Source organism: Strigops habroptila, chromosome 11, assembly GCF_004027225.2.
Source record: "Strigops habroptila isolate Jane chromosome 11, bStrHab1.2.pri, whole genome shotgun sequence".
NCBI lineage: Eukaryota > Metazoa > Chordata > Aves > Psittaciformes > Psittacidae > Strigops > Strigops habroptila.
The window spans coordinates 23,150,879-23,163,437 of NC_046360.1; the positions used below are offsets into that span (position 1 = coordinate 23,150,879).

Sequence of the window (12,559 nt, forward strand, 5' to 3'; positions counted from 1 at the left end):
AAATATAAATAATATAAATGTTATGTGTATATATACACATATGTAAACACAGTATGTGCGTGTCTGCATATAACATGCCCATTTGTTATCACTTTTGTTTCAAGTCTGCATTTTAGCAGAGAAGTCTGAGGTCTTAGAAACTTTTCAAGCTGGAGCTATCTTCACCCATCTCAAAGCTGACACAGAATAACAGCTTGGAAAAAAAATATATATAAAACTTGCCCCAACCCTTCTCTTTGAATTATGACTCAAGCATTAGAACAAGCCACATCCAGCAGCAACCTAAGTGGGTGAATTTACATTAATTAGCCTGAGATGCTGAGCTTAAAAGGCAATTTTTATTCTGACCAATAATGACTTGTCAGGACTTGCCTTATTGTTCCGGAGCCTTAAAGAACAAATCTATTTGCTGCAAGATGACAGAAATTAAAAAGCTGATCCTCTTATTTCTGCAGAAAGTCTTGTCAGACCAGAACACACAGGAAAACAGTTGTAGCAGCACAGCTGCTCCCATCCACTAACAGGCAAAGCTGTTGCAGGTCAGTGCAGTCATTCTGAGCTTCTTGGAAAGCCAAGCTGAGGGTGCCTATACCCTGCCTTTTTGTCTCTCAGGTCCTTCATCAAGATCAGAAAACTCTGAAACAGACTGCAACGTGTAAAAATATCAATGCACAAAATCAGAGAAGACATAAGCTTTCATTTGTTTGGCATGTTCACCCTTTTTTCCTTACAGTGACCAGATCAAGAGGAAAGCAAACCCAAAAGTTTCAGGATAAAGAGCAACACCATAGGGGCAAAACCCATTAGCTTGTGAAAACTTCATTTTCACACAGCAACAAGAAAAAAGCTGAAAGAGTATTAGAGCGCTAGCCATTAACAGAGGCTCCTTGGCACATCTTCCAGAAAGGAGCTCTGCTGTTAGCTGCTTGAGAGGCACACACTCATTCAGCTGAGTGACAGAAAACCATTTATTTTGTCCTGATGCAGCCTCACACTCAAATTAAGATGCAGAAAAACTGGCAAGATCTACAGCGAGTCTCCACAAGCAGCACAGTCAACTGATAGAGCTGTCCAGTTCCGCTCCGATAAACTTGGGCTTCCTGATATGAAGAAGCCTGGCAGTGTTGCCAGGCTTTAGCCTCCAGTGAATTAGGGCTGGATGCTAGAGCTCAGTTGGATCCAGCCTTTCCAATGATGAAACCAAGCAGTTACCCTCTTGGGGGCTACCCACAAAAGGAAGATGCAACACTGATGCCTTCCTGCCTGATGTTCTGGACTGGAACCAGGTTATCTGTACCAGGGTGAAGGAGTTCAGATAGGCCTGTAAACACACAGCATAAGACCAAGTTTCTCTCTCTTTTCTTTAACAAGAATGTGTGTTTATAAGTGAATGGGCAGTGTGCTCTTTCTGGCCTATGTTAGCCAGAGTTCCTACTAACCATACTACCATAATGGGAAGAATGATTATGTTCCCCAGAGTTTAGGGATGCTGCAACAGGCAGGAAGAGATCAAGCAAACGTTCTCAGCTAGCCAGCCTTACTCACTATGACAGCTCCCTTAGTCAGCAAAGTGTCTGGAACTTCTTGGAGGTTAGAGTTCATCCCACTCTAAATCGCTGATTTCCAGCAAGAGGAGTGGAAGACACCACAGGAGCACATTCTTGCACAGAAAGAGCTACCAGCTGCTCTTGCTAGGAGAAGAATGTGAGTGATGAAAGAAAATTACATCCTTCTGGCTCTCACAAGATTTACAAGCACAGCCTCTTCAGGCACAGGTCAAAGCAGAGACCCATCTTTGTCCAGACCACAAAGGAGGCAGACGTTCAGCATTTGAAGGTGTACACTGTTCCTGTTGAACCTCTGTCTCCTTGCAAAAAAATTACAAGGTCACATGTTGCAACAGGCTCACATGAGTGAGCTTTCTTCAGCAAAAGAGTAACAAAGGCCAGGCAGCTGGGGTAACCATCTGCAACTGCACTGCTTGTGAAGAACATGTGGAAGAGCTCCTGAGCATCCTTTGGTCAGTTGTAGTAAGAGTCCTGTGCAGCCCTATGAAGCTTCTGCTCAGACAGCCAAGCAGGGTAGAGAGCATCTTAAGCACTCATCACAATGTTGATCTTTTACGTAAATAATCTACATACCTATTGAAAGGGGAAGACAGTCATTTACCAAACTAAAGCCTCCTGGATTGGGAACGCATCCTCAGAGAAACAAGGTGACAAGCAGATCAGGAAAAATAATCATTTTGCAGACTACATTTATCCTGAAGGCTGAAGGTTGGAGCCCCTGCTATGAATACAGGATTCCTCCCTTATAACACTTAAAGATAAATAAATAGAAGGGGGTGGAGGAGGTGCAAACACCACACACTCACATCCAATTGCAAAGAACTACAGCTTTGTGCCTTGGACATGCTTCCCAGGAGGGGATTTCACAGCAAGTAAAAACAAAAAAGTAAAAGTGTACAAACGAGTTTGTCCATGCTAATGGATGCCAAAATTAGAGATGGTCACCATTTGGAAGCCAAAAGGTCAGAAAAAGAAAAGGCACATCTGGCCTATGAGTAATTCAGGAGGAATTTATTTACACAAGGAACTAGCGGCTGACAGAATGAACTGCTGCAGTCAGCACAGAGACCCCAGGCTGAGAGCAGGAGGCACCCAAGGTCACCAAAGATGAAACAGAACCAGCAAAGGAGAGAGGTGGAGTCAGCTTCGGACATCCAGTTATAGGCCTCAACTTTATGATCAGATCATGTTTTTTTGGAATTAGTCTCCAATCCTATTCAACAGAACTCGTTTGGGAAAATTGCCATTGAAGAAATAAGCATAGTCTAATGCCTGGAGAAAATGTTAAACCCAGCAGTGTAGGAAGAGGCCTAAATGCCTATCTTAACCAAAAGACACATTTGAAGAGTCACAGGCTACTTACTTGGTTTAATAGTCTGCTGAAGTGCTGCTCTTCCCAAGCTTCACTCTGTGCACTCTGCTATGCCATTAGCTTTCAAATTTGGTAGCTCCATAAGTGAGTACCATTTAACTTCAAAGGAGCTGAAGATACTTAAAACATTTGTACTCTTGAATTTCAAAGGAGCAGAAAGAATTCTTGGCAAGAGTGTGACAGAAGACAACTCTGCACCTCTGCCCATGTCTCCTAAATTGCCCAAACAAGGGATTACCTGCTTTGGAGTCTGTCTGCACGTCCACTGATATGAGCAGGTCTCTCAGAGTCCTACCAGGAGCTGACAACTAAGCTACATATATTTAAGTTATATGGTTGCAGAATTCACAACAGAAGTGGCAAGAGAACGAGACAAACACTTCATCATCTGTAAGCTTATGTTCTGCTGCACCTATTACCTCTCCTGCCAGGATACCGTTAGTCTGAGATGAGCAGATTACATGCAACCCCTGCAGACCATGCATTTCACAGCCTTCTGGACATCTGAAGCACCCACTCCCACTGTTGAAGACAGCTTTGCCTCTGAGGTACTGCAACACAAACAAGCTTTAAAGTATTCTCCTTTAGAAAGCTGTATGCAGAGTCTTAGACTGAAGTCTCCTCATCAGCCGCCTCCTTTGCAAAGTGGTATTTTTCACAAAGAGTTACAACACGCCTGGAGAAGGTTTATGTTTAAACTCGAGTAAAGAATCTCTGTATCAATGAATATTTACTATTTTCCATAATACTGCATGAAAAACTGTTTATCAACTTAGCTTATACTACAATGATTTTATTCATAATTTCCAGTGCACAAGTTTAGACAAACACCCAAGCACGTTCTAACTGTCCATGTGACATCAACTGTTCAGCATTTGCTCCTAACACTTGACCATACATAGTCTTCTTGGAATTAGTCAACAATAGCAGCAAATCTGTCACATAACAAGTGTTCTTGTATCCTCACGTCAGCTGTAACCGCATGTACGAAGCTTTCCTTGTATTTAGGAAAAACACCACCACCAAACCTCCAAAATAAAACATATTATCTGCCCTTTCTGGAGAGAACAAATTGTTATGATGAATGTTTTTACAACATATCAGATCTGTGAACATGTCCTTTGATCTCATCCTACACAACTCTTTATACAGATAGACCTTTATGCTTACAGTTTACTGATCCCAAGACCGTAAGAGGTCTTAAATAAGAGACCGTATTTACTAAGTCACATAGAAAATCCATACTTCCTATTCTGACTTTCTTTTAGGTCCTTACCACTCAATACTGCAGCTTAAAGCATGAATTTACTAATAGCCCTTAGCACTTGTATTTGCTTCAGTCTAGAATCTTATAGGATCAAAACACAGGACTATAAGACTTCATTTCTTCCCACCAGCTTCACATAGCATGCAGCACGAGCTCTTGCCCTCAACTGCTGTTCTCAAGGCAATTATGCAACATTTAGTAGCAACAATCATTAGCTTGTAATGTCAGAGTAAGCATTTATTTCAGAGCTACCATAATTCTGATCTAACATTTAAAGTCTCACATTTACACTAACAGATAGTGACAATTCACTTCTGACAGCTTTAGTGTTTTTCTTTATCACACTTCCATGTCTGTGCTGTTACACCATAGTCATGACTTCAATTCCTGCTCATCATGAGCTTCTCTTTTGTTTTCATCAGTCCTTGCACAAAGGAGTTTTACTTTCAAAGCAAGCTGCATCTCCTAAGCCTTTTATTTACAGAAAACACAAGCAGGTGGGCAGAGCAACTTTGAAGTTCATGTCTATTGTTGCAAACAAGCCCAATACCCTGATTCATACTGAACTTCAACCAACTGCCTGAGAAACCAGCATCTGCTGAAGGCTCCAGTCTCCCTCTGCCTATGGAAGTGAAAATTGGTTTAGCGCAAGTTTGTTTACAAGTTCACCAACCTTGACGATGCTTCATGCCTCTTCTTTCCCACAGGTTATTTAGGATTCTTTTTTCTTCCCTTTCATTTTGATGACAAACTAGTTTTGACGCCTGTGTTGGTTATTCCTACATGTTAGTCTGACTCTCCCCATGAGAAACCAGATACTACACCAAGTGTTTTTAGACAGCCCCTGTTTTGGTAAGTATTTGTGCTTTCACACAGATTAAGAGAAAAATGACATGACTACACACGAGAGCACAAACTCTCCTTGGAAAAATATTCTCCGTGACTTACATACAGGGTGAAACAGGCTCAAGATGTGTCAAGAAAAGCATTCATGTATTTTTGGGGTACCAAAACCAAATAACAACCTATGTGCCTGTTTTAAATGTAGCTGCATCTCAAAATTTTTGCGAAACCTGAGTATTATTCCGGAAGCAGAATTGTGGCATGCTAACACAGCAGCAGAGAAAGATGAAGCAGCTTCACTTTTCATTGAAGGAAAAGGTGACCTTGGCATGAAGTCAAGAGCTACAGGTGGCAGTTTCAAGCCTGATTTTGATGGGAAAAAACTGATGTCAGCTACATAAAATCCACCAAATAAGTATTTCATTATTAAAAAGCAAACATGTTGCTCAAAAGAAGGAACTGAATATATAGTGAAATTTAAGTCTTGCAATAAGTTGGAGCAGTGACAGTACTCTTAAAAAGCCCAGCATTAACACATTTCTAAAAGGTAAAAGTAATGAAATTAGTTTGAAAGAAAGAGAGTACTGCTGTTGCCCAGAGAGGTGGTGGATGCCCCATCCCTGGACACATTCCAGGCCAGGCTGGATGTGGTTCTGGGCAACCTGATCTAGTTGAAGATGTCCCTGCTCATTGCAGGAGGATTGGACTAGATGACCTTTGGCGGCCCTTTCCAACCCAAACTATTCTATAAGTCTACAAATGGACATCATAGAATAGTTATAATGGGGCCAAGACTTCTCTCAGGTTATACTTAAAACAACAAACCAAGTCTTCTTCAGAGATATCAGCTTCTTTTTAACAGCAAAGAACATTTCGTATCAATTCTAAACTTGGTATTCAAATTCTAAACTATGGTATTCAAAACAAGCTCTCAGAATACATTGTTTATTCTTCCTCTTCTAACTTCAGGAACTATAACTGCCTTAATATTAAAGCACTGCATTCCTAAAGCTAATACACAAGGATATTGAGTATTAGTCATATTTTACATTTCCATTCTCATGAAGTGGAGTGAGCTCTTAGTAGAGCCCACATACAAGCTCTACGTGATTGTTCTTGTAACAGGCAGCCACAGTACAGCAGATACCCCCCCAAAAAATTAGACTATATTGGCTTTGGCAGCACCAACCAGACTGTGTGATATGAGACAAAAAAAAAGAAACTCCACTCCTTTATTGCAGGACAGAGCTGCATCACACTTTCAAGGCAAAACAATGTTCTTAACTGCATAAGAGACCACACTGTCAACTGCATCAGACTCGGCTGACTAAGACACTGGTCTTAGTTTTGCCAGCTAGCACCCAAGCTCTCCACTGCAAGCACCTTCAGCCCTGCTTCTTAACTAGGAATAATTTTACCCTTAAAGGCAGGCAAAGGTTTAATTTAAAAGTTTCTATTTATGCTCATAGCTAATTTGGCAGATCTAGTGGAAGCATCATTTGTGCTATTCAGGCCAAAAGATAACACCACATTTGCCCAAGGGGTAAATAGGAAGGAAGAATCCCACTGACTACCACTCAGCTTGATTTTCTGTAAGTTGCACATAACACAGGAACTTCACAACACTTTCTATATTCACGTAGTACTGCTGGGATCAGCAGCTCCTGTGCTGCACACCTAAGCCAAAGGTTGCATTAGGTTGGCAGTTCAAAATACTCACTCCTTTGAAGTAATTTAGGTCCCCAAACCAAAATATGTCTCTTTCACATGACTCAGCATGGATTCACTACGCCCTCTGCAAAAACACAGCACCTGGTCCAAACCAGTACATTACACCTTAAAGAATATAGTGCCCTGTTTCCCACAGGCTCGGAGCATGAGTGGAGCAACCCCTTGTCAACCAACACCACATGACACAGATTTGCCTGTCAGCAGCACACAAACAGCTGGTCCCAGCAGCATCTATTAGAGTTTGGCCAGGTAAACCTGCTTCCACAGGGGAATAGTTTTGTCGGAGGAGCAAACACTCAGGTTGGTTAGTCATTGTCCAAGAGTTTTGTTCAGCAACTACCTCCAGTGCACATCTTAAGAGGTTCTGTAATAAAGAACTAAGTTCTAGAAGAGCTCTGACATTTTCTTCCTTTCCTTAAATTACTACTGGATAATATGCTCTGGTAATAACAGCAGTATAGATGGGGTAAACTTACCATTATCTCCCGTTTGTGGACACCTTGTCTACACTATTTAAGCCATTCCTTGGAATGTTACAAACTGAAAGTAATATTTCTTCCCATAAAGGCTTTCTTTGTCTCTGCTGTATTCCAGCCCAGAATTATACTACACAGTATCTTAAATTAAAGCAGATAGAGTTCAAAGTTACTCCACTTCAATAGGCCAATAAACAAAGAGGTCATTGGACTGCTAGTTTCATAGCCTGCATCACTTTAGAGTTATAACATAAGAGAGAAGGAAAAGGAAAAAGTTAGGTTTAGCCAAAACTAGCCAAGGATCAATAAAGACTTCTACCTTCTCATTCCTTCTGTGATTGCTTCCTATCATCCTCTCCCACTCACCTAGCACTAACACCCTCTGGTTTTGTTTGCTTGCTTTACAGAGCACTTCACATAATAAGACATCAGGTTTAGAGCTGCAGACTCAAATCCTGTCCATCACAAAATACTACAACTATTCCAAACCCTCCAGCAATGGACTGAAATCATGCTAAATAAAAACACTACTATGCTTAAGATAGAACATGAGTTTAGCCCAATAAAGATCGAAGTTGATAAGATTAAAGACACTGTCACAGCAAGAGATGTTGGCTAGAAGCTCACCTTTTAACTGAGGCCATGCCACATATGCATAAACCCCTGGTTAACAAACTGCTTTTCAGTTTACAGCTTATGTTGAACAAGATGTACCAAAAACCAGCCACTGTCAGAACATATTTCAGAATCGTGCAGGTATTCAAATGTATCAAAAATATCCAAATATAAACTTCTTCTTCTATCCAAAGATAACCTATTTTCCCTTGTTGAAGTGAAGCATTACCATGGGCAAAAATTGTAACTCATATGAGCAGTAACTTGAAAGGGTTACTCTCGTACTAGCCATGACATCCAGCATCAGCACTATGCTTTGATCAGTGCATCATACTGAATTACTCACTTGGTGGATTTAGCCATTCGGTACAACCAGAACTCAGATGTCTTTTAATACATGGCTCAGGGAACAGATATGAACTCATGTCTCCAAGCATTTAGGAAAGAAGTTCCAATACAATAAGTCACCTATTTCTCACGTGTGACGTCTATGCACAGATTTCTCTTGTCTTTGCTGACCATCAGTGAAAAGCTATAGCAAACAGTATCTATTTTCAGACTGACACCAGCCTAAAGGATTCACATCAGCTAGAAAAACTGACTTCAGCTGTTACTCACATCTCTGCTTTTTTTGTGGACTATCATCCAAGCCTACCACATAATTCCCAAACAAAGACTGAAATAAAAAAATACATCTATACATACACTAAATTTATTTCCCCTTTAAATACCTTGTGTATCTTTTCCTATAAAGCAAGTACAGTTAAACAACACAAACAGTACGAACTTGGTTAAAAACACATCTTACAGCTCAAGTAAATACCAAGGGAAGATGGCTCTACAGTTCCTCTTTCTAGCTGAGTCACATGCTTCCTAGCTGCAGGAAGGAACTCTACACAATGTCTGTATGCTGACCTACCAGAGTTTGATGGGTTCCATCTTCTGGGATGACTGAACTCGTGCCAGACTTCTGGGTTTTCAGTACATCACCATAATCTGCTGCATCAAAGTTAGTCTTCCAGACCATTACCTGCAGAAGAAAGTCAATGTCTATTATAACTTTCCATGCATGTTTGCTTAAAGGTCAATTTTGTCAACACATCAGAGAAGAGTCAGCGGTTGCACACAAAGTTTACCTAAGAAAGCACTGCCACTGACTAAATTAAGGATGTTATTTGTAAATACGCTACTGAACACAGACATAGCATAACCTTCTTCTCAATGGGTAAGTGACCTCTTCCAGCATTCTTCGGGTCAGGAACATCATGAAACTAGAGCAACCTAAAGAACTTCAAAGCAACGTCCAAAATAACACCATTAAAACCACAAATATCTTAAAATACCATGCTTAGCATTACAACAGTTACCAGCCACACTCCAAACAACTAGTTGATTGTTTATCATGAGATTCATTCACAGGAAAACCAGAGTTTTGAGACTCTGAGACAAGCGTTAAGATCACAAGCTAGTTTGTCAGGTGAATACCAAACTTAAATCCCACTTACAGGCATATTCTCTCCATAATGCAGTATTTCAGAAGAGAGGCCTCTAACATAAACCACTTCAGCATATCAACAGCAAACGTATGGAATAAAATCCTTAGTAGTGACTCCAAGTCTAGAAAGTTTAAGAGCAATCAATGAAGTATTTCAGAAGCCTGAAGGACACCTATGAACCTGGCAGCTCATCTTGCTTATCAGAAATATCAGTGTTTATTCTTCATGTACAACGTTTCATCCCTACTTTGTGTGAAATGAAGGCTTTGTTGCATAGTTAACCAATGAGGCCACAACACCGTGTAAGAGAAAGAAGTGATGCTCTTTTATAGAATAGGTCGTGTCTTCACAGCTAGCAAAGGTACTATTAAAAAAGGTGGGTACTGACACCAGGATAGTCCAACCTGGGGACTAAGAGCAATGCAACACAGCTCAACAAAGACTGATGACAAAAATGAATACTTATTCAGATCACTACTTTGGATTGAAATCTGTTCATATCTTCACTGGGGAAGCTCACACGATGTTAAAACCAGCACATATTTGCAGCACAGGGTGCAAATGGCAAGAAAACCTGTCCCAGTCCAGCAGGCTCACACACAGGCCTGCCTGCAGTTCAGTAATGGTTTTTAGACAGGCTACATATCTAAGTTACCACACAAAAAAGATCCTTTTTGACTTGTAGAGATGTTCTTTATTATGTCTCATATTTCTTTTGGATTCAATAAGTCAGTATTTAGCAAGGTCCGTTCCACTGAAAAACTAGCAAGTGAAGACTAATGCTGTTTTGAGCACATACATATATTGTACGTTAAAGTTCTTTCTCCATTGCCACGGTTTAAGCCCAGCCAGTAACTCAGAACCATGCAGCTGCTTGCTCACCGCCCCACACACACTTCTTCCCCCCCTGTTCCCGGAGCAATGGGGAGGAGAATCAAAAGAATGTAAATCTCATGGGTTGAGATAAGAACAGCCCAGTAACTAAGGTATAATACAAAACCACTACTGCTACCACCAATAATAATAATGATAAGGGAAATAACAAGGGGAGAGAATATAAAACTAAAAGGGGAAAGGCAAAGAAAACAATAAACACAAGTGATGCACAATGCAATTGCTCACCACCCGCCGACTCATACCCAGCCCGACCCGAGCAGCAACCTGCCCCTTCCGGGTAACTCCCCCCAGTTTATATACTGGGCATGACATGCTGTGGTATGGAACACCCCTTTGGCCAGTTTGGGTTAGGTGTCCTGGCTCTGCTTTCTCCTGGCTTCCCCTGCCCCTCCTCATGGCAGCGCATGAGGCTGAAAAGTCCTTGATCAGAGTAAGTATTAGTGAGCAACAACTGAAAACATTGGTGTGTTGTCAGCACTGTTCTCAGACTAAAGCCAAAAACACAGCACTGCACCAGCTGCTAAGAAAGAGAAAAATAACTGTTACAGCTGAACCCAGGACAGTACCCATCCCTTATTCCATACCATTCACATCATGCTCAGATCCCATTTTTTTTCAATATACCATTGCTTTTTGTCTCACTCATATATAAATATATATATATATATATACACACACACCCCCACACACACAAAAAGAGAGATATCATTCCTTATTCCATGGACCAATCCCTACAAAGTTGCTGAATTCATTCAGTCCATGATGTCAGGCTCCATCTCTTGTAACAGTCTCTCTGGGCAGGAGAGGTGGTGTGTAGTGGTGGATTGTTGCCTGCTGACCAAACTGCTGAACTCATCTGGTTTCAAAGTTCATTCTTTGTTGGGGTGATGATCAGAGGGAAGTCAGGGCTGCTGCCTCACTCCAGGTCATTGATGCCAATGAGTGGGCATGTGATGATGGCACATGTAAGTTTCAACCACATGGGTCGTGTACATTCGACTTCATCTAGATCTACGGGTGCATTCCCGGCACCCGGCCTAAGATAGATCATCTCTAGAATGGCTGATTCCCTCTGGGACTGGATGCCTCTCTCCATCATGGTCCAGTTGGCTGAGTGACACATAACATCGTCCTTGTAGGGAAACCTTTCCTTCACAGCTGCCAACAGCTGCCTCCAAAGACTGAGGGCTAGCTTCTCTTTTGCAACTGCTTTGTCAATTCCCCCTTCCCTAGCAAGTGATCCCAGCTGCTTGGCTTCCCTACCTTCTAGCTCATGATCGTCGGCCCCATTGTCCCAGCATCGGAGCAACCAGGTCACGATGCGCTCTCCTGGAAGACAGCTGAAATCTTTTCGCATATTCCACAGTTCGGTCAAGGTCCAGGATCGAGAAGTCACCTCTTCTTCTTCTTCCTCTGATTCCTGTATCAACAACTCTCGTTCAGATGCCATCCCCTGTAGTACGTGCATTAGGTCTTCATCTTTCTTCGCTGCATGAGTTGCTCTTTGCGGCTCTCGTTTGTTTTTCCCCTTGCTTATAGGGGCAACTGATATTGGCACAGATTGGTCCTTTCCTTCAGCTGCAGGGTCTGTCACTGGGGTTGGAGGGGCTGCAGTGTCTGTCACTGTCATTGAAATGGCTACAGTATCTGTCACTGTGGTTGAAGTAGCTGCAGTTTCGGATACAAATCTAAGAGGAGAGAGCAGTTCCCTCACGGGAGCTAAGAACAGGAAAGCCAACAGCCACCCCTCCCAGTGCATGCATTCAGAAACACACGCATTGAGCTACAATGGAAAGGGCTGCCGAGGAAGTCCATTACAACTCCATGCCACAAATGTACCTTTAGAAAGCACCTTTCTGGGGAGGCACTGTCATTCAGTCTTTCAGTTTAACAATGCCATGTGATACTTTCCAATGAGCAATACTTTGGTTGAAGAAATCCCAACCATAGGAAGTAAGAGGGAGCTGATAAAACAAAAGCCTTTTGAAGGAATCCACTTTACGTAATGAAGAAACATAGGCAAATACATCCTCTTAAGCTAAAAAATGAAGCTAATAAAAAGTCACTTCTTGGCTGTGCCTAGAAATTGAAGACAAATAAAATATCTGAAGTTTTCTGTTGAAAACAAGTAACATTGAACTGCTATATGACTGCAACTCCCAGCTACATCAGGGCTTTTAAGGAAGAAACAAACAACAGCAAAAAGCCATATTCATTTCTTGTGTTAGATAAGCATTTCAAGAGCAAACCTTATTCTAGTGAGGTTCTATATTCTATATTCTAATATAAGTTTA

The 12,559-nt window shown here is 41.5% G+C and overlaps 1 protein-coding gene across 4 annotated transcripts in view; it reads right to left on the reverse strand.

Moving 5' to 3' along the window:
- The window catches only part of POC1A (POC1 centriolar protein A), a 61,714-nt gene that overhangs the window by 21,814 nt on the left and 27,341 nt on the right, over positions 1-12,559 (reverse strand). For all 4 annotated transcript variants that reach the window (XM_030502342.1, XM_030502344.1, XM_030502345.1 and 1 more), the window contains one exon: positions 8,792-8,902. In XM_030502342.1, the coding sequence (XP_030358202.1) occupies positions 8,792-8,902 (111 nt within the window). The remainder of the gene's footprint in view (positions 1-8,791; positions 8,903-12,559) is intronic.